This window comes from Bubalus kerabau, chromosome 20 (assembly GCF_029407905.1).
Source record: "Bubalus kerabau isolate K-KA32 ecotype Philippines breed swamp buffalo chromosome 20, PCC_UOA_SB_1v2, whole genome shotgun sequence".
In the NCBI taxonomy this organism is placed as follows: Eukaryota; Metazoa; Chordata; class Mammalia; order Artiodactyla; family Bovidae; genus Bubalus; species Bubalus kerabau.
In genome coordinates, this window is record NC_073643.1 from 34,443,275 (window position 1) to 34,466,640 (window position 23,366).

General features: G+C 42.4%; 1 protein-coding gene across 4 annotated transcripts in view; it reads left to right on the plus strand.

Moving 5' to 3' along the window:
• The window catches only part of TAFA4 (TAFA chemokine like family member 4), a 156,857-nt gene that overhangs the window by 103,528 nt on the left and 29,963 nt on the right, over positions 1-23,366 (plus strand). For all 4 annotated transcript variants that reach the window (XM_055558377.1, XM_055558376.1, XM_055558378.1 and 1 more), the window contains one exon: positions 22,833-22,988. In XM_055558377.1, the coding sequence (XP_055414352.1) occupies positions 22,833-22,988 (156 nt within the window). The remainder of the gene's footprint in view (positions 1-22,832; positions 22,989-23,366) is intronic.

Consider the following 23,366-nt stretch of genomic DNA (forward strand, 5'->3'; position numbering starts at 1 on the left):
CATGCAAACTTTTAGTTGTGGAATGCAGGACCTAGTTTCCTGACCAGGGGTTGAACCTGACCCCCCTGCATTGGGAGTGTGGCGTCTTAGCCACCGGACCACCAGGGAAGTCCCCAGAGATGGACTTTTAAAAAGGGTGGTCAAAAAGACGACCTCTCTGAGAAGGAAATCTGAGCACAAAGACTCACATGAGGGAGCCAGCCGTGATGATACCTGGGGGAAGAATGTTCCAGGTGAGGGAACAGCAAGTGGAGATGGCCTGAGACAGACAGTGACCAGCAAGGGCGATGAGGCAGCAGGAGTAGGGCCAGTGGGGGAAGATGTGGTCATAGAGATGGTGCTGCACAGAAGAGGTAAGAAGACCAGCCATCTGCTGTATCACATGAGACTGATGTATGGAAAACTGTTATTTTTGTTTTTAGTGCAAGCTTTATTCATCTCAGTTTATTCTTGCAACAAGATAAAGTTAGAACAAAGCTCATATACCTAATTTAAATACATTTATCACTAAACTATTATGCAGTCACGTGGAACTACACCTCCGGTCTGCCCCAGCTTGTTATGCATTGTACACAAAATAGACTGTTGGTGTCAATCACCTTAGTAAAAATAACATTCATGCCAGTAATGGTTCATTACGTGCCAAGCACTGTGTTGGAGGATGTTAAAAACCATTTCTCCTCTGGAGAGACAGCTGGAGTAGTGTCTTTTATTTATAATAAGTCACTCTTCTGGGCCATAAAAAGGGTAAGAAAGCTCAAATACCTAAGACTAGTCTTATCTCCTCTTGAAATAGGCAAGTGTGGGTCTAGCATTGCAATCTTCCAGTTTTGCCAAACAAGCTAGAGTAGACTGTTGAGGGACTTCTCTTAACTTTTAAATATTGACAACTGAAAAATGAGAGAATTTTTGGAGCTTTGAGCCAACATAACACCCATGGGTTAGAATGGGGCTGCATATTGCTTTATATAAGTGCTGGTCTGGAAGCTTGATCAGTCAACAAGCAGCTCCTTTCCATCCCTCTTTAAGGAAAACAGTGGTTTGTGCTCAGCTAGTTTTGAGGCTTGATTTGCAGCCTATGTCCTCTTTTGTTTAATGTTGTATGTGTGTGCTCAGTCCCTTCAGTTGTGTCCAACTCTTTGCGACCCCATGCACTGTAGCCCTCCAGGCTACTCTGCCCATGGGATTCTCCAGGCGAGAAGGCTGGAGTGGTTGCCATTTCCTCCTCCAGGGGGTCTTCCTGACCTAGGGATCAAACTCATCTCCTCCTTTGGCAGGTTGATTCTTTACCCACTGAACCACCTGGGTAGCCCAGGGACTGTGTACCACAGCGACTAACTTGGTGAAATACATATTTCCTTGCGGGTGTGGCTGCTTGTGGCATAGATTAGACGTGACCCAGTGGGGTGGTTGATGGGGCTCTGATGTGTAAGCGGCGCAAGGAGGAGTCCCCCGATGTTACTGGGCGTCCACTCTGCCCTTTGGTCCTCCTGACTCGGCAGGTTGAGGACATTCATCTGACTTTATTGCCCGAGAGGTTCATTATACTTAGCACAGCTTTCTCCACAGCCTGGTGATATAATTATGATTGTTATCTTCTCCGTATCTTTCCCCTCTCTCCCTTTTATGAGATGAAAATCTCTGGTATAAATATTGGCAGTGAGGGCATGCATTTTCCCTTCCTCTCCGCCTAATGGATGAACAGCTGGGAGTTAATGAGCTTTTAATAGGAAGTGTAGGGGGTGAGTTTGTTGCAGTTTCAGGCTCCGCAGAATACTCTGAGGTCTCGTTGTTTTTCTGTTTCTCTTTAACGTTAGCTTTATTGATACCTGCAAACACCTGTTTAAAATGCACTCAGCATGGAGGGAACATATTTCTCTTTCGATCACCTTGGCCTCCACTGACTCTCCTTTAATTATAAGGCTCCTGTGCAACCTCACACAGGGTTTTTATCTTCGTTTTTAAGGACCTTGAAAATGTTCTATAGGCCTGAGTTTTTATTTAGCAATTTTTTAAAGTTTACATGAGCATTTGTATATATTTTTTACCCCTTTTTATTTTTGTATTCTGACCTTAAAGGCAAACAAGACCAAAGCCTTTTTCCACTCATAATTTGTAGCAGGGTTCTTAGCCTTTCTCATTCATCCTTTTCCCTAAAAATTTTCCTCATACCTAGCCATTGTAAATCCTGGGTTATAAAATGATTTCCTGTAGCTAAAAAAATCATCATTAGCAATAATACCTAACTTCTATGCATTACAGGCTTCCCTAGTGGCTCAGCTAGTAAAGAATCCTCCTGCAGTGCTGGAGACCTTGGTTCAATTCCTGGGTCAGGAAGATCCGCTGGAGAAGGGATAGGCTACCCACACCAGTATTCTTGGGTTTCCCTGGTGGCTCAGCTGATAAAGAATCCGCTGGCAATGCAGGAGACCTGGGTTTGATCCCTGGGTTGGGAAGATCCCTCAGAGTAGGAAAAGGCTACCCACTTCAGCATTCTGGCCTGGAGAATTCCATGGACTTTACAGTGCATGGGGTCTCAAAGAGTCGGACACGACTGAGCAATTTTCGCTTTCTATGCATTACTATGTAAAGATGATAAATCTTTTTCAATGTACCTGCATTTTCTCTTTCTGTATTCGAAATACCATCTAAAGTTAACAAGACAAGTATTATTACCAGTTTACAGAGTAGAAAACCAAGATCGTTGGTCAAGGTTAAATGCTTATAAAAGCTAATACAGGTAATGGTAAAATTTGAAACGGCACAGAGGATGCACAGAAGTTTCCCTACCAAGAGATAACCATACTTAATCATCTTGTGTTTCTTCCTGTAGTTTTCCAGTTTTCCATGTATGTTCAAAGTCGTGTCTGCTTTCTTTTTTAAACACAAAGGGGATAATGTTCTCCATAGTTTTGCAACTTGCTTTATTTCCTTGTGTGGATGAAAAGTGAATATATATGATCACAGGTCCTGCAGCTAGCCCTGTGACATTGTGGGGACTTAGCAGAGTTTATTCAACCAGTCCCCTATGGGTGACATCTAGGTTGCTTCCACTTCTTTAGGACCATGCAAGCTATATTGCAGATGCCTGTTCCTAGACAAATGGGCAAATTCCTAGGAGTAGAATTTTTTTTTTTTAGAAGTTAGATTTATTAAGACATAATTTACATATACACAGTTACCCTTTCCAGTGTACAGTTGGATAGACATATATATGTGTGTGTATATATATTATATATATATAGTAAGTTTAATCATCATAGTCACAGATACCGAAAATTTCCACCACCCCCAAAAGTATCCTCAGACACTTATGCACTCTACCCTCTCCTTGACATCCAGCTCTGATTTCTGTCTCTGTAATTTTCCTATTTTTAGGTTGATATTTAGATAGAAGCATTGGAAAAGGCACTGGCGACCCACTCCAGTACTCTCGCCTGGAAAATCCCATGGACGGAGGAGCCTGGTGGGCTGCAGTCCATGGGATCGCTAAGAGTCAGACACGACTGAGCAACTTCACTTTCAGTTTTCACTTTCGTGCATTGGAGAAGGAAATGGCAACCCACTCCAGTGTTCTTGCCTGGAGAATCCCAGGGACGGGGGAGCCTGGTGGGCTGCTGTCTATGGGGTCGCACAGAGTCGGACACGACTGACGTGACTTAGCAGCATAGATAGAATCATACAGTATATAGACTTCTGAGTTGGCTTCTTTCACTCACATAACACACCTAGGATTCATCCATGTTGTTGAGTGTCAGTGATTCATTCATTTTTATTGTTCAGTAATAGTATTGAGTTCTATGGATATACCACAGTTTGCTTATCTATTCACCAGGTAATGGACATTTGGGATGTTTAGACTTGTTGACTATTATGAAAGAAAGCTGCTATTGCCATTCATATATAAGTCTTTGTATAAAAATATTATTTCATTCCTCTACTGAGGAATTAGATTGCTGCTGCTAAGTCGCTTTAGTCCTGTCCGACTCTGTGCAACCCCATAGACGGCAGCCCACCAGGCTCCGCCGTCCCTGGGATTCTCCAAGCAAGAACATGGAGTGGGTTGCCATTTCCTTCTCCAATGCATGAAAGTGAAAAGTGGAAGTGAAGTCGTGCAGTCATGTACGACTCTTTGCGACCCCATGGACTGCAGCCTACCAGGCTCCTCTGTCCATGGGATTTTCCAGGCAAGAGTACTGGAGTGGGTGCCATTGCCTTCTCCGATTCGATTGCTGAGTTGTATGGTAATTGCATGCTTACCTTTGTGATCAAGTATGAACTTGCTTCGCATAGCGACTATACCATTTTGCATTCCCACCAGTAATGTAGGAGATTTCTAGTTGGTCCTCATTCTTACCAGAGTTTGTTTTGTCACTTTGATGATTTTAGCCATTTTAGTAGATACTTAGCAGTATCTTACTGTAGTTTTAGTTTGTGAAAGCTTCTCTGTTGGTGTTGTGAGTACTTTCATATGCTAAATTGTCTATTCATAAACTGTCTTTGATGAAATATCTCTTTAATGCTATGCCTGCTTTTTGGTGAGAGAAGGTGTTTATTTTCTTATTGAGTTGGAAGAGTTCTTTTTATATTCTAGATTAAAGACATTTATTAGTTATGTTTTCAAAATTATATTTCCCAGTGTGTGTCTTATAATTTAATTCCTAAATGTCTTTTGATGAATTAATATGTTTTTAATTATCATGAAGTTCATTTTATCTTTTTGTGATTTCTGGCTTGGTATTTTGGTGTCAAATATGTATCTAAGAATCCACTGCTAAATCCAAGCTTATGAAGGTTTACTCCTCTGTTATCTTATAAAAGTTTTGGTTTTAGCTCCTATTGATTTATTTGATTTTAAATGCTGTGAAAGTGCTGCACTCAATATGTCAGCAAATTTGGAAAACTCAGCAGTGGCCACAGGACTGGAAAAGGTCAGTTTTCATTCCAATCCCAAAGAAAGGCAATGCCAAAGAATGCCCAAACTACCGCATAATTGCACTCATCTCACATGCTAGTAAAATAATGCTCAAAATTCTCCAAGCCAGGCTTCAACAGTATGTGAACTGTGAACTTCCAGATGTTCAAGCTGGTTTTAGAAAAGGCAGAGGAACCAGAGATCAAATTGCCGACATCCGCTGGATCATTGAAAAAGCAAGAGAGTTCCAGAAAAGCATCTATTTCTGCTTTTTGACTATACTGAAGCCTTTGACTGTGTGGATCACAATAAACTGTGGAAAATTCTTCAAGACATGGGAATACCAGACCACCTGACCTGCCTCTTGAGAAACCTATATTCAGGTCAGGAAGCAACAGTTAGAACTGGAATGACAGACTGGTTCCAAATTGGGAAAGGAGTACGTCAAGGCTGTATATTGTCACCCTGCTTATTTAACTTCTATGCAGAGTACATCATGAGAAACGCTGGGCTGGAAGAAGTACAAGCTGGAATCAAGATTGCCGGGAGAAATATCAATAACCTCAGATATGCAGATGACACCACCCTTATGGTAGAAAGCAAAGAAGAGCTAAAGAGCCTCTTGATGAAAGTGAAAGAGGAGAGTGAAAAAGTTGGCTTAAAGCTCAACATTCAGAAAACTAAGATCATGGCATCCAGCCCCTTCATGGCCAATAGATGGGGAAACAGTGGAAACGGTGGCTGACTTTATTTTCTTGGGCTCCAAAATCACTGCAGATGGTGACTGCAGCCATGAAATTAAAAGATACTTATTCCTTGGAAGAAAAGTTATGACCAACCAGCATATTAAAAAGCAGAGCCATTACTTTGCCAACAAAGTTCTGTTTAGTCAAGGCTATGGTTTTTCCAGTAGTCATGTATGGATGTGAGAGTTGGATTATAAAGAAAACTGAGCATCGAAGAATTGATGCTTTTGAACTGTGGTGTTGGAGAAGACTGTTGAGAGTCCCTTGGACTGCAAGGAGATTCAACCAGTCCATCCTAAAGGAAATAAGTCCTGAATATTCATTGGAAGAATTGATACTAAAGCTGAAACTCCAAATCTTTGGCCACCTGATGCGATGAACTGACTCATTTGAAAAGACCCTGATGCTGGGAAAGGTTGAGGGCAGGAGAAGAAGGGGATGACAGAGGATGAGATGGTTGGATGGCATTACTGACTCAATGGATATGAGTTTGAGTAATCCGGGAGTTGGTGATGGACAAGGAGGCCTGGCGTGCTGAAGTCCATGGGTTTGCAAAGAGTTGGACACAACAGAGTGACTGAACTGAACTGAATAGTTCTAAATTAATTGAGACATATTATATGGCACAGAGTATGGTCTTTTCTGATTAACTTACCATATGTGTCCAAAATAATATGTTTCCTGTCGTTGAGTAGAGTGTTCTTTAAATCTTGTCAAATTGGTTGATAGTGCTGTTTTGATTTTCTTTTTTTTTTAAGTATTATGTAGTTGTCTTTTTTTTCCAACATATAAATGGTATTGAAAAAATACCATTTATATGTTTTGGTTTTCTGTGTCGTTGTTGACTTCATCTTGTTATTGTAATAGTTGTTGAGAGAAGGGGATGCAAATCCCCCCTTCCTCCTCTCTCTTTTCTTTTGAAGTCATACTACTGCTGTTGTACTCTTAGGTCTTTGTTTGGAGTTAAGTCTTTGTTCCTTGTGCTAAGTCTTTGTCTGTTCCTTGTGTTAAATCTTTGTCCTCTAGTTTTATTTTTTCTATTTGTTTATTTTGCTCATTTTCTTGTTGGAGACTTTCTGTCAATGTTGTACCTCCTTATAGGAGAGTGGAATCTCTGAGTGTGTATAGGACTTGGCGATCAGTGGACTTTGGTTCTGAGTGTATGGGTGATCAGTCAGGCCTCCTCCTCTGAGTGCCATGCCTTGAAGGACCTATTGAGATCCTTGCAAGTGAGGTGGTTGCATCCTCTTACTTCTCGTGTCCTGATCAGTCACTTCTAATCTACCTGCTTTCCATCTCCCAAAACACAATGAAATGTTTCTCACTTGTTTGATGTGTTAACTTTTATTTTTTGTTCTCGTGAGTTTGACTCTCTTGTCTACCTCAACTATAGTGTGGGTTGCATCTCTGGAAGGAGAAAACACTGACCTAAGTGGTTAATTTACCATCTTCAACTGGAATTTAAAAAATTAAAACTGGTTCTGCTAAGGTGCTGTTCAGAAAAGGTTCATGGTGACATGTCAGGTTCAGAATGCTATTTTAATTCTGGGCTTAGATACTTAGTGACATGTATAATGTGACAACAAAAATAATGCTTATAAGAGAGTTTAACAGCTAAAAATTGTTTAGGTTTTTTTAAAAAAATCATTATGCAGTATTTCTGTTCTAGTCTATTTTAGCTAGAAGTAAAATGGAACACAATTTTCTACGAGAAAATGTGAAAAAATCATATATTTTTTATGTTTGAAATGTACAAGTGGAAGCTAATCGCCAGTTTGTACATGCATATAAATTTATTCATTTTTGTCTACTGAGATGGTTCTGCATATAAATTTAGTAGAAGAATGATTAAGAAATCTATCCAACTGTGCAAGAAATGTTGAAATCACAGATACAGATATTGAAGGGACTTGCAGGGACTAAAACAAGTCCTTTTGTTTATTTTTATCTTTTAACTCTCTGTTTGGCTTTATTCTGACATTAGCATATACACACACACACACACACACACACACACACTAGTTGTGTAACAGGTTCTTTGAAATTGAAGTCAGCAGTTATACTTCTTTTTTTTCTTTCTTGCACTTACTGCTGATTTGTGGGAGTGTTAGGAATGGGGAGGAGTGTGTCTGGGGCTGGGAGGGAAGGTGCCAGTAAAGCCTAATGTCAGTTCTCTACTTCATCAGCTACCGCTATGGGAGAGGCGTTTTGCAGTCTTTTCCATGTCTCTGCAATCATGTTCCTCTTTCAGAAGAAAACGGCTCAATCTGATCATCTGAGCATGGGGAGCCACTTTATTTGATTTCCCGTCCTCCAGTGGGCCTGCTGAATTTAAAACCTTTGAAGGTACTAGGCAGTGATGAAACCAGGAACCGGAGACACAGAAACTGGAGCACCCAGTATATAGTCCAGTGCAGTGGGGATAGGAGTCGTGACTCTCGTGGTTGAAGATGCCCTAAATTTGGCAGCAGCTGGCTTCTAATGGGAGAGTTAAGGGTTTAAGGAAGTACTGAAGGAATATTTCTTATGAAATAAAGGAATTAATGCACCAGGTGAGGGCTTCCCTGGTGGCTCAGCTGATAAAGCATCTGCCTGCAATGCTGGAGGCCTGGGTTTTATCCCTGGATTGGGAAGATCCCCTGGAGAAGGAAATGGCAACCCATTCCGGTATTCTTGCTTGGGAAATCCCATGGACACAGGAGCCTGGCGGGCTACAGTCCATGGACTCGCAAGAGTCAGACATGACTGAGCGGCAAAACCACCACCACACACCAGGTGGGAAAAAATTAAAACAGAGGTTGCTTGCTATTTCAAATCTTTAATAAATATCAGTTGAGTGAGGGGAGCGTTATTGGGGGATGTTTTGGTAATAGAAAGCATTTACTTTTTCTTTATTCTGAGAAGTATAATTAAAAAAAAATGATTTGAATTCAGTTCTTTGCATTTCTTCCTAGATCTTCCCAGTTTAACAGTTATTTAAGTAGCCCATCATAATTACAGCAGTAATGTTGCCGTCGCACACGCGTGTGGGTGTGTGAGTCGCTCGGTCGTGTCCGACTCTATGCGACCCCATGCACTGTAGCCCGCCAGGCTCCTCTGTCCGTGGGATTCTCCAGGCAAGGTTGCTATCATACTTCCTGTTATTAGCAGTAAAAATTTTATTGAAATTGAACATTGAACAATGTTGCGTTAGTTTCTGCTGTACAGAAAACCGACTCAGCTATCCATATACATATTCTTTTTCCTATTCCTTTCCATGTAATTTATCAGAGGATTTTGAATATGGTTCCTTGTGCTATTCAGCAGGACCTTATTGTCATATCCAGCCTGATATACTAGTTTGCATATCATACCTCCATATGTTTTGAGCACCTACCATTTCACCTGTGTTACTGTTTGTCCTCAACCCACCCTCTGAAGGTTTATTATTTTGCAGACATGGAAACAGAGGCAAACAGGAATGAAGTCACTTGTTGAAAACCTCCCAGAAGTAGAGAGATGGCAAGCTAGCCATTGAAACAGAGGTACCTGGAGTCTTTAAAAACTGGAATGACTTTGAGTTCTTTCTTGCAATGTTAGCTTCTCCCGCCCCCAACTTATTGTTTGGAAACTCCTCAAATCTAGAGAAAGGTTGAATGAAAAGTATATCTTCATATCCCTTACGAGGCATTGCAGGCAGATTGTTCATCATCTGAGCCACCACAGAAGACCCCCTATCATATTAGAACTGCCAATTACACACTCCTATGCCTGTGTAGCTATTCCTTTTTTTTGTTTAATTGTTTGAAAATAAGTGGCAAACTGCATATATTTTTTGAGAATAAGACCATTCTCCAAAAGAATTTACTACTGTAACAAACTATATCACTATAAACTAAAGCAGATAATGAATTGGGCTTAAAAATCCAATTTACCACACAGACACACACACACACACACACACACTTTTTCAGAAACACAAATGATCCCAAACGATGTATTTTGCCCAGTCGTGTTAGCGCTGTGATACCCCTGATGTGAAGCTCATCACCTTCTTGCAGTCCATGAAGTGAGAATGAGTAAGTGACAATGTATGAGTCATCTCAGGCTGCCATAACATATTAGCACAGACTGGGTGGTTTAAACAACAGAAATTTATTTTCTCATAGTTCTTGAAGTTAGAAGTCCAAGATCAAGGTGTCAGCACATTCATCTTCCGATGTGATCTCTTCCTGGGTTGCAGACTCCCCTCTTCTCACTGTGTCCTCACACGGCCTGTTCTGTGTGCGTGTGCAGAGGGCGCCAGCTCTCTGGTGTCTCTTCCTTTTCTTATAAGAACACCTGTCCTCTTGGGTTGGGGCTCTGCGCTTAAGACCTCATTTAACCTGAATACCTGCCTAAAGGCCCTATCTCGAAATACTGTCATATGGGGATTCGAGATTCAGCATACAAATTTTTGTGGGAAGAGGGCATAATTCAGTCTATGACAGATGCCTTGAAGGAATACTTCTGAAATATAGGAAGATTCAGTTCACTTCAGTTCCGTTGCTCAGCCATGTCCGACTCTTTGCGATCCCATGGACTGAAGCACGCCAGGCCTCCCTGTCCATCACCAACTCCTGGAGTTCACCCAAACCCATGTCCATTGAGTCGGTGATGCCATCCAACCATCTCATCCTCTGTCATCCCTTTCGTCTCTGCCGTCAATCTTTCCCAGCATCTTTTCCAATGAGTCAGTTCTTCACATCAGGTGGCCAAAGTATTGGAGTTTCAGCTTCAACATCAGTCCTTCCAATGAACACCCAGGACTGATCTCCTTTAGGATGGACTTGTTGGATCTCCTTGCTGTCCAAGGGACTCTCAAGAGTCTTCTCCAGCACCATAGTTCAAAAGCATCAATTCTTCAGCGCTCAGCTTTCTTTATAGTCCAACTCTCACGTCCATACATAACTTCTGGAAAAGGTGCATCTCAGTGTAACATGTGAAAGTATATTTTACTAATTAAAGACAGCTTTTATATTATGTAATAATTAATCTGGGAGCTTTTAGTTTGTATTTATAAATAATCAGAAATACTACGTGTGAAATATATATTCATCTAATATTGAGATCCTCTCAGAGCGCTTATTCTGGGCTGCTTATCATCTTCTCTGTATGTGTGTCTTGTAGTTGATGGTATTTTTAACAAAGAATGCCAAGGAGGTAGTGGCCTTGATTAAGTGTGGAGGGAAAGTCTTTAGAATGCGTGTGTTGTTGAGTAGTGAAAGAAGAACATTTTTGGTAAGATGAATTAAAATTGCTGAGTATGGGAAGTTTGTAGATACTCTAAAAACTAAGGAAAGCGACTGAGTTGTGTTGAGTTAGAACATATTATTCTTTTGACTTTTAATCTGTTATTGAAAATTATATTTATGATATCTATTATAATAGGGTAGTAATAGTTTTCTCCGCAAAAATGGTGTTGCACTTTTTGAGTACAGGAAGAAGGTCTTGAGGGGGGGAAAGACCAAGTAGGTGGGATATAATTCTTAGACTGGATTAGATATGACTTTATACAGGGAAAATTGTTACATAGTGTAATGTGTAATTTTTTATTTTATTATTGCCTTCTGTTGTATGATGAGAAATGTCTATGAAACCATTCAGGAGCTTCCCTCATTTCTCTATGAGCTTCTCTTTGGTCCTTTGACACTTCAGTCAATCTGTCTCTTTTTTAAAAATATATTTATTTGTTTGTCTGTGCCGGGTCTTAGCTGTGGCACATGGATCTTTAGTTGCAGCGTGCAAACTCTTAGTTGTGGGATCTAGTTCTCTGTGGGAACTTACCTGTGGGATCTAGTTCCCTGATGAGGGATTGAGGATCGAACCCTGGCCCCCTGCATTGGGAGCAGAGTCTTAACCACTGGGCCACCAGGGAAATCCCAGCCACTCCCTTCTGAGAAGTCTTTCCGGGTGACTTTCTCCTCTTGACCTAAATCTGCCATATTCTCAGTAAAATGGCTTTGAGTAGTATTCAGGCAGCTATACTGTGCCCCTGGCAATGGCTTTATGAAATTCTTCAGCATTTGTAATACTTGCGTCATGGGATGTTTTGGACCATCACCGAGAGGCTGCTCTGAGACTTGACGGTACAGTTCCTGCTGTACCGTCTAGCGGGGACTAGATTTGTGTGACCAGGCATAATTTTTTAACTGATGATGTCAGTGAATAGTCATACAGCAGTGAACACAGGTTCCATATAGAACATCCGGCACAATGGTGACACCCAGAAAACTGGGACAAGGAAGGTTATAAGTGAGCTGTATGTGCTTCTATCAAATGCCCACCTCTTCACATAGGTTGCGCCCATAACCTCCTACCTGCTCAGACGTCTCTATAGTAGTTTTCTGTATCCAATTTTCTCCAATAAAGCCTAGGCAGCATATTAGAAAGCAGAAACATTACTTTGCCAACAAAGGTCCATCTAGTCAAGGCTGTGGTTTTTCCAGTAGTCATGTATGGATGTGAGAGTTGAACTATAAAGAAAACTGAGTGTCAAAGAATTGATGCTTTTGAACTGTGGTGTTGGAGAACTCAAGAGTCCCTTGGACTGCAAGGAGATCCAACCAGTCCATCCTAAAGGAGATCAGTCCTGGGTGTTCATTGGAAGGACTGATGTTGAAGCTGAAACTCCAATACTTTCACCACCTGATGCGAAGAGCTGATTTATTTGAAAAGACCCCGATGCTGGAAAAGATTGAAGGCGGGAGAAGAAGGGGATGACAGAGGATGAATTGGCATCACTGATTCAATGGAAATAAGTTTGAGTAAACTCCAGGAGTTGGTGATGGACAGGGAGGCCTGGCGTACTGCAGCCCATGGGGTCACAAGGAGTTGGACATGACTGAGCGACTGAACTGAACTGATACATGTTTGTTGTAAACTCTCCTACCTAAAAATTGCTAACATCTGTATACCGTATACTTATTTTTCTTCTGCCTTTCACAGCACAATTTCTAGCTGTAATTATTGTTTGCAATTTCTCACTTTACGTGTTTTCTTGAAACCTGTTCCAATCATGATTTGCCTCCACTGTTCTTCTGATATTTTTCCTGTGACGGCCACCAGTGGCTTTAATCCTGTAATGTCCAGGGGTCCTCATCTTACTTCAGTTCACAGCAGCATTTAACACGATCACTCCCTTATCCTTGAAACCTTTGTCTCCTGGGCTGCCAGAATACCCCTCATCCATCCTTGGTTCTCATTTTAGGCCGCTGGTCACTCCTTTTCTTCCAAATTTGTGCCATTAAAGTGAGCCTTAGAAAAAAAATTCTTGAGGTCCAATTACTTCCTTGGGGATTTGACCCAGTCTGATGGCTTTAAATACCCTCCACATATTCTAATGATGGACAGACTTAAACCAACCCTCTCTCTTAATCTTCAGACTCAAGTCTCACACCTAACCACCTAGTTGATGTTCCTCAGTTAGGTATCTAACCAGCACCTAAAACCAAGTAAGCTCCTGGTTTGCCCTCATTTCTTGGAGGATCATCCCTACCCTTCTCGTTCATGGCAGCAGCCTCAGAGTCTGCTTTGAGTCCTCTCTTCTGCTCACACCGTACATGTAACCCCTCAGCACATCCCATTGCCTCTACCTTCTAACTGTATCCAGATCCCCACCTTTCCCATATCACCACTGCTGCCACCTGCTCCAAGCCATCGCCACCTCTCCCTGGACTATGGTGACAGGAGCTGCCTCCCTGCTCCCAGCCTGTGCCTCTTCAGTCTGCGCTCATCACAGTAGATCTTTTATAGATGTTTGTCGTAGCAGGTCACTCCAAGTTCACACTTCCCAGGGGCTCTGAGTCATATTGTAACTAAAGCCCAAGCTCCCACTGTGACCCACGAGGTGCTGGGGAAGCTGCCCACTCAGTCTGCATTATCTTTCGGCATCACTGCCTATGAATCTACCCTTCTCTTACACAGCACCAGGTGTCAGGGCCTCTTGCCCTCAGATACTCTGCAAGTGTTCGTCTCTCATCTACTTCAATGTCACACTGACATGTTAGGTTCTTGGGTGCTCCCTATTTTAAATTCCATCTCTGCTGCTTTGTGTTGCTTTCATCACCAGAATGTGAGCGGTCCTTTGTCCTGTCTTGGTCACTGTTATGTTTCCATGTGTCTGGCACAGAGCAAGTGTTCAACAAATAGTTATTGAATAAATATGTAAACAAAAACCCTAAGTCATTTATTCAACTTCTATGGTGTTTGAAGTAGCTCATAATATCATTAAGCACTTTAATTGAAACTTCAGAACCATCTTGTGTGATAGATAACAGACTAGCTGTGTATTCAGAAAAATGAGGTTGAATTACTCAGTTGAATTCCCCAAGTCTGGAAGCTGGCATTCCAGCTCAGTAATTCTGACTCCAAGTCCAGTGCTCTCTCCTTGGTTACCTTCAGGGAAGAAGTCCATTTCCGCCTTGGGAGAATCGTCAGATACTGCCATTCGTTATCTCTACTTGCTGAGGCCAGAAGCATCTCTCTTCTTTACTACTGTCTGCTCAACCCCAGCAGAGGCGTGGAGCATAGCAGGAGCCCAGGGGATACTTGTCTGCACAACGAAGTTATGACTTTTGTCCAGCTGACGGTCCCATGGCTACCATAGGCTTAATGTCCATAGTCTCAGGTATCTCGTTTGGACAGAGAGCGATGTTGGGGCCAGGACTGGGGGAGAAAGTTGAGAGTTTAGAAGCACAACCAGGCGTGGTGAGCTTGTTTCCCAAAGGCAAGTGGCGCGCCACGGCCTCATTCTCTGCTTTCATTTCATGAAGTCTTGTTTTCAGCCTTCTCTTTGCTGTGTTCTGCTCCCATGGAGGGGGAGGCTGAGAATACTGGAGAGAAAACCCTGCTCAAATCAAAGCAGCACTTGCTAAGATCACTGGAGTATGAGGCTTTCCTCTGTGGGTGTATTTTCCTGTGCTGGGCTGGAGGAGGAAGCGGGGAAAGGATTTAAACAAAAGCAAAAGGATGCGAGGGAAATAAGAGCATCAAGAAACTCACCCTAATCGGACGCCTTCTGTCTCTCCATCAGCTTTCAGTTAGCTCCAGCCAATCAAAGTAGGACTTTTATTGCAAATGAGGTTTTGTATTTTATCCCTTTTATCCTGGGAAGACCCTGCACTGGGACAAATATGTATTTATTTACCCTGCTGTCAACTTTTCTTAAAAACATATTTAATAAGAAAAACAGATACGTATTTAAGCAGATAACGTTAATCTATCCTCTGTAGCAATCCCAAAGCAATGAATTTTTGTCGTAAGGATTGTCATAACTCTTTTAATGGTATATACATAAATTATTCAGGTGAGTGAGAAGCCAGGCATATTAGATTTTACAATTCTGCCAGTATGTTATGTCACCTTTTTGGAAAAGAGCATATACAACCTGATTGCAAATTCAGAAGTGTGGAAAGGAATAAGAAGGTGAGATGATTTGAGAGAGTAGCACTGAAATGTATATATTACCATATGTAAAATACACAGCCCGTGGGAATTTGCTGTATAACACAGGGAGCCCAAAGCCAGTGCTCTGTCACAACCTAGGGGGCGGGAAGGGGTGGGAGGTTTTAGAAGGAGGGGACATATGTATGCCTATGGCTGATTCATGTTGATACGTGGCAGAAGCTATCACAATATTGCACAGTGATTATCCTCCAATTAAAAAAAAGTAAAATTAAAAATAAATAATGTTTCAAGTTTCCCCAGTTTAAATATATGCCTCTAAAGCGCACTGAGAATAGTGTCTGGTACATAGTACACTGTATGAAAGTGTTGGTTAAATAAACAGAAATAATACACTTCCATCCACCTATCAGAGAAGAAGCTTGGAAGGGAAATGGCTCAGAAACGGACAAGGATTAATGGTGTAAAAAGGATGGTGATTTTCTTTTCTTCCCCCTTCTTTGGCCAGTTTCTGTCCAGTGAACCTGGCTCCACTTCTGGATAACTCATCCGTCCATCCTCCACTCCACACCTTGAAGCTCTAAAGTAAACCTCACATGAGACGTTTCAGCACAACTTCTCACTTACTGCATAGCCCTTATGTTATTATATGTATGTAGCTGTAGTTTTCAAGACAGTTCCCTGACCAAAATGTTCCTTGCTGTTTAAGAGAGAAGATGCATCTTTGTTTTAAGTGAATGTATCTGAAGTGGCCAGTTCCAGGTACTACGCTTATTGAACAAGGCATCCCTCTTCTATGTCTTTATAGAGAACTAAGCCACTCGTTTCTTGTCTTCTTTCTGCTCTCATTGTTTTCCTGTCTAGTGACACCATACTTCATAGATAGATGTATGATGTTTATAATGGTTACATTTATATGTCAGCTTGACTGGTGGGGTGCCTGGCCAAGCATTATTCTGGGTGTTTCTGGGAGGGTGTTTTGGATAAGATGATCATTTGAATTTATAGGTTAATCTTTAGACTAAGTTGACCTCCCCAAAATGAGTGGGCCTAATCCAATCAGTTGAAGGCCTAAATAGAGCAAAAGGCTGTATTTTCCTCTTGAATAAGAGAGACTTCTTCCAACCTTTCCTCTTTTTAGACACTGACTGAAACATACACACTTCCTGGGTCTTGAGTTTGTCCACCTTTGGACTAGAATGACACCGTGGCTCTCCCACTTCTCCGGCTTGCTGACTCTCTCTTTAGATCTTGGGAATTGCCAGCTTCCATGATCACTTGAGTCAGTTCCTTAGGATAAATCTCTTTCTGTGTATATACAACCCACTGCAGCGTTCTTGCCTGGAAAATCTCATGGACAGAGGAGCCTGGCCAGCTACAGTCCATGGGGTCGCAAAAAGTCACACACGACTGAGCAGCTGAGCATACACACAGTAAAATATTAGCTACCATAGCCACTGCATTTTCCACCATCCTGTGATATCATAGACACTATGTAGCTTTGAATCTCTCCTCTTTCCATTCTCTAGTTGTGTTAATGTGGGCAAATTAATTTCTGGATATTTTGTTAAATGTAAAATAGAAATGAAAATAGTACCTACATCATAACATTTTTAAAGACTACATGGGACAGTATTTATAGGAAGTTTAGAACAGTGCTTGCAACCTGACATAGTTTATCAAGTCAGAAATGCTGTCAGTTGTGAAATACATTGCTATTTTGTGTATTTCAAAGTAGAGAAAGCAATGCCAATTATAATGGTAAGATACTATCAGTTGTGACATCTCCTGACATGTTAAAAGATGAAAAAAAAAATGTTTCTTAAAATCAATAAAGTACCAGAGTTGGTGCTATATAAATGAATAAAATCTACACCAGGCAAGCTGATTATTCAGAGACAAGACTGAATAGAAAAAAAATCTGTTTGCGTTTGTGGATGGTTATCTAAATAGCAACAAAACTCTTAGCAAACTATAATATTAATGAATGTTCACCTCACTTCTTGGCTAGTCTAGGAAGTTACTAAAGCATATTTCTTTTATTTTCTTAATGGGGTATAGAGCTGCTTTCATTATAGACTCTCTATGGCCATTTAATAAGGCATGATGGCTGTTCTAGACTTCCCCCACCAAATTCATATGTTGAAGCCCTGGGCCCCAAATGTGACTGTGTTTGGAGACAGGGTCTGTGAGGAGGCGATAAAAGTTAAATGAAGTCATAGGGTGGACCCTAATTTAATAGGGCTGGTGTCCTTAGAGAAAAGAGGAAGCAATGCTAGAGCATGCTATCTCTGCCACTCAAGGATGCAGTAAGAAGGAGGGGGACTTCCCTGCGGTCCATTGGCTATGACTCTAACCTTCCAGTTCAGGGGGCGCAGGTTCGGTCCCTGGTCAGGTGAACTAAGAGCCTGCCCACATACTGTGCAGCCAAAACACTAACGTAAGTAAACTAGTTTTTTGAAAACAAAACAAAACAAAACAAAACAACAAACCAGGCTGTCTAAAGCCAGAGAAAGAACTCTCACCAGGAATTGAATTGGCCAGCACCTTGATCTTGGGTGTTTAGCTTTCAGAACTCTGAGACACAAAGCCTGTTTTGAGACCACCCAATCTGGGTTAGTGTGTCGTGGCAGCTGATGGGGAGGGTTGTCACTGAGAGTGGACTGGCCACCCCTCTCCTCCCGGCCCCCAGTCGTTGCCTGTCTGGGATTGTTTGACCCGAAGGCGCTTATGTGCAATTGGAAACCAGAGAAAGACTGTCCCTGTGAGCTCTCCCCGTCCTCACTTCTCCGCTCACGTCGTGCTAAAGTTCCATGCTTCTTTACCGACACTGTAATTTCTCTTTATTTTTTATTTATGTACTTTCTTACAATCACTCACAACTACCTATGGGAAATAAACACTCTTCTTGTGAACATTTAATTAGGTTTATCATTTTAATTATGTCTTTCATATTGCTGTGTTCTTGTGCTGTGGATTGAAAGCTGTCTCTCATGTTGGTGGTCTGACTCTCTGGGTACTGGTTCCACTTTTACATATTTTACAAATGAAACTTTGCCTTAGTGTTTGTTCTCACCATTATTTGGATTTTGTTTTTCCCTGTTTAAGATGGTATGATAGGGAAGGGCCAGAAAATCATTCAGCATGATGCAGAGATTATTTTGTAGAAGGCCTATCTTTATGGACTGAAAATCTGAAATACGGAATTTTTTGAATGAGTTTTGTTATTCGAAGCACATGCACCAAACAACAGAGACCAAGCAAAACATTAACCCGTGGGACTCCTTGGGGAAACCTGTTTTAATGAGTAGATGAGATTTCTTATAATTCACAGAACAATTTATATGTAAATGGAATCTGTGAAAACCGTGAGGTGGGTGCTCTGAGGGTGCTCAAAAGCTTGCCTTTCGTTAATAATTTCTGAACACTGCCTCTGTAATCTTGTTTATATTGCTTTTTTAAAATTAGAGTGAAGCTAAGTCTTTCCATCCTAGTTATAACCAGAGTTAGTGTATTAGTTATCTATTCAGTTCAGTTCAGTTCGGTCGCTCAGTCGTGTCCAACTCTTTGGGACCCCATGAATCGCAGCACACCAGGCCTCCCTGTTCATCACCAACTCCCGGAGTTCACCCAGACTCACATCCATCGAGTCAGTGATGCCATCCAGCCATCTCATCCTCTGTCGTCCCCTTCTCCTCTTGCCCCCAATCCCTCCCAGCATCAGAGTCTTTTCCAATGAGTCAACACTTCGCATGAGGTGGCCAAAGTACTGGAGTTTCACCTTTAGCATCATTCCTTCCAAAGAACACCCAGGACTGATCTCCTTCAGAATGGACTGCTTGGATCTCCTTGCAGTCCAAGGGACTCTCAAGAGTCTTCTCCAACACCACAGTTCAAAAGCATCAATTCTTCGGCGCTCAACCTTCTTCACAGTCCAACTCTCACATCCATACATGACCACAGGAAAAACCATAGCCTTGACTAGACAGACCTTTGTTGGCAAAGTAAAGTCTCTGCTTTTGAATATGCTATCTAGGTTGGTCATAACTTTCCTTCCAAGGAGTAAGCATCTTTTAATTTCATGGCTGCAGTCACCATCTGCAGTGATTTTGGAGCCCAGAAAAATAAAGTTATCTATTACTGTGTAACAAATTAGCCCTAATCTTAGATGCTTGAAACAACGTACAGTTGACCCTTGAACAACACAGGCTTGAAGTGAGCAGGTCTACTGTCCTCTGATTTTCTTTAATAAATAGGCACTATAGTGCCACATGACCTGTGGTTGGTTGAATTCGTGGATGTGCAACTGTAAGTAAGGAGCGCCAACCGTAAGTTATACTCAGATTTTCGATTGTCTGTGGGAGTTGGTGCTTCTAACTCCTGCATTGTTCACAGGTCAACTGTATATTATTTTACTCACTCCTGTGACTGCTGGCCGCAGACTTTAACTCCTGGCCGCAAGACGCTCAGAGCTGCACGCAGCACGGCTTCCTCAAACCGCTGCTCCTGGTGTTTGCTGTTGGTATTGGCACCCAGACCAGTACTGGTGCAGCATCAGAGGAAATACACCTAGAGGCTCACTTACAGGGTTTCGTGGCAAGAGACTTCAGTTTCTTTATAAGGGCTGCTTATGCCATGGTTTCCCGAGAGTGAGTGATCCAAATGGCACAGGAAGAGTGGCCACCTGCTTGTGGAAGTGCCGTATTACAACAGCAGGCTATTGGTCATGCAGACCCACCCTGGTACCACGTGGGAAGGGACTGCACAAAAGTGTGGACTGGAGGAGGCAGGGCTGACTGGGGATCGCCTTAGATGGTGGTTGCCACAGCTGACATGACCTTGAACAGAATGAGAGAGTCATTGAGTAGAATCATTCCCTCAGGGTCACTCATGAAAATAGGTTCAGCTACTATTAACCTGGGCTTCCCTGGTGGCTCAGATGGTAAAGAATCTGCCTGCAATGCAGGAGACCTGGGTTCGATCCCTGGATTGGGAAGATCCCCTGGAGGAGGGCATGGCAACCTGCTCCAGTATTCTTGGCCTGGGGGAAATCCCATGGACAGAGAAGCCTGGTGGGCCACAGTCCACGGGGTCGCAAAGAGTAAGACACGACTGAGTGACTAAGCGCACACATTATTAACCTAAGTTCTCTCTTTGTTCTGCTCGCTCCTGATACTCTTCCAGTAAATCCTCTTTGAATTAAGTGAGCTCAGATCAGTTTCTGTTGTTAAAACAGAAGAGTTCTAACTGATAAAATGAACTCCAAAGTAAATTAAACTGCTTTTTGTTTGTTACAGGACTATGGAAGTCAGGTTTCTCATTATTGGTGTCAGGAGATACAAATAGAGAATTGTGGACAGAGTAGTGAGAACCTGTGGTGCTAGGTTGGAATTGGAGATATTGGTGTGAACTTACGCTGTACACACACATGCTCACACACACTCCTAGATCGATCTATCCTTTCAGCCCCAAATCACTCCCTGGTAGCAATGAATAAACCTTTGTGCCAAGACCTTGGTTTCTAAATCTGATGCCCCACTAAAAACAATCAGGTCTCCTTTGAGAAAAATGATGATGGCAAGGAAAATAAAGGGTGAGTCTGGCACATCTTTGAGTCTCCATTTGCGCCAGAAAGTTAGAAAGAACTCAAAGAGTAATGGGGATATGTCAAAAATGACAGAGCTGCCAGTGTGAAGGGTCTCCTCCTGTCTAGATCTGAGAGAATTTGAACATTAATATAGAATCAATTTTGCAACCATCATGTTAATAACTGGTTCAGATGGAAATCATCGATGGATGCTAAAAATAATGGGTGAACGTTTGATGGACAATGGGGTGTTGCCATCGTTTCAATATATCTCCCCTTAAAATGCGTATTAATTACAAAGGGCAAAATAATACCTTTAGAGATGGAGAAACATGGTAGACACCACCGTAAGCATGTAATTAACAGTCACAGCACCAGTAGTGAAATAAATGGACACAAAATGCTTCCCGATAGGATGCACTGAGAAGAACACAGTGTCCCTTCTAGGGTAATCTGCCAAAGTGCACTGCCCAACTCTCATCGGGAGGAAACATCAGACAAATCCGAAGTGAGGAACATTCTACACAGTTACTGACGTGTATTCTTTAAAAATGTCAAAGTTGTGAAAGATAAAGCCTGAGGAATAGTTCTGACAAAAGAAGACTAAAGAAAAGTGAACTGAATATAATGCAGGATCCTGCATTAGATCCTGAGGAAAAAGGAAAACTGCTCTGAAGGACAATCTTTGGGAAATTACTTCGGCCACCTGATGTGAAGAACTGACTCATTTGAAAAGACCCTGATGCTGGGAATGATTGAAGGTGGGAGGAGAAGGGGACGACAGAGGATGAGATGGCTGGATGGCATCACCGACTCAATGGACATGAGTTTCAGTAAGCTCTGGGAGTTGGTGATGGACAGGGAGGCCTGGCATGCTGCAGTCCATGGGGTCGAAAAGAGTCGGACACGACTGAGCGAGTGAACTGAACTGAACTGAGGATTGTCAATTATGTAATAGCTTTATGTTAATGTTCATTGTCCTGAATTTGTTAATTATGTCAGAGAGTTAATTAATTATTTTTGGGAAATACACAGTATTTAGAGGTGAAGGAATGTCATGTCTTCAACTTACTCTTAAATGGCTCAGAAAAAATATATGACCTAAAGTGAATGATGAAGCAAACGGGGTCACATGTTAATGATTAGGTGTCTTGGTGAAAGGTCTTCTATCGGTTTGCTATTGCTTCTCTGACAAATGACCATAAATTTAGTGGCTTGTTTCTATGAGAAGACTGGTGCAGTCTGGCTGGTTTCTCTGGATTAAATTCAAGGTGTCAACAGGACAGCATTCCTTTTTGGTGTCCCGAAGGAAGAATCTGTTTCCAAGCACATCCATGTTTTTGGCAGACTTCAGCTCCTTGTAGTTGCGGGACTGAGGTCTCCGTTTCCTTGACTCTTGGCCCCTCTGCCTTCAAGCCACCAGTGGTGCTTTGGAGCCCGTCTCATGTTTTCAACCTGACTTCCCCTTCTGATTCTCTCTCTCTGCCCTGAAGGGCTCACGTGATGACATTAGCTCCACATAGGTAACCCAGGATAATCTCCCTCTCTGAAACGCAACCAATTAATAATCTTAATTACAGCTGCAAAATCTCGCTGCCATGTAAATAACATAACGTAGCCATGGGTGTCGGAGAAGGCAATGGCAACCCACTCGAGTACTCTTGCCTGGAAAATCCCATGGATGGAGGAGGCTGGTGGGCTGCAGTCCATGGGGTTGCTAGGAATCAGACACGACTGAGCAACTTCACTTTCACTTTTCACTTTCATGCATTGGAGGAGGAAATGGCAACCCACTCCAGTGTTCTTGCCTGGAGAATCCCAGGGACAGCAGAGCCTGGTGGGCTGCTGTCTGTGGGGTCGCACAGAGTTGGAAACGACTGAAGCGACTTAGCAGCAGCAGCAGCAGCCATGGGTGTGATACCAGGGGACGAAAGGTCCCAGAAGCCAAATTTCTGTCTGCTGCAGGTTCATAGGAGTTCATGCCACTATTCTTGTTACCTTTATCTAAGTTTAAGGTTACATCAAAACAAAAAAGTTACATAGATTCATGGATACAGTACATGGAATTGGAAAGCTGTAGTCGTGGCGTCGCTGAGCCTCTTGGTAGTTCCGTTTCTTCCTAACAGTACTGGGTCTGTTTTGTTCCCCTCTTACCCACCAGGTCACCACCAGATCAAGCAAGGGACCTGTGAGGTGGTTGCAGTGCACAGGTGCTGCAACAAGAACCGCATAGAGGAGCGATCCCAGACGGTCAAGTGTTCTTGCTTCCCAGGACAGGTTGCTGGCACGACTCGGGCTCAGCCCTCTTGTGTTGAAGGTAAGACCTTTGCAGTCAGTTTCCCTAATGTTGCCCAAGGACCTAACACTGTAAGAACCTTCTTGCTTTATTGTCTTTGCAACTGCAAAGAAAAGTAGGTCAACTACGTCAGTGTCACTTTAAAAATGAACATAAAGGGACTTCCCTGGTGGTACAGTGGTTAAGAATCTGCCTGCCAGTGCAGGGGTCACAGGTTTGATTCCTGGCCTGGGAGGATTCCCTAGGATCCCCCAACTAAGCCCATATGCCACCAGCTACTGAGCCTGCGCTCTCGAGCGCATGCTCCACAGCAAGAAGCGGTGTGCATTGCAACTAGAGGAGGCCTGTGGGTAGCAATGAAGATATAGTGTGGCGAAAAATAAAATTAAATAAAAATGA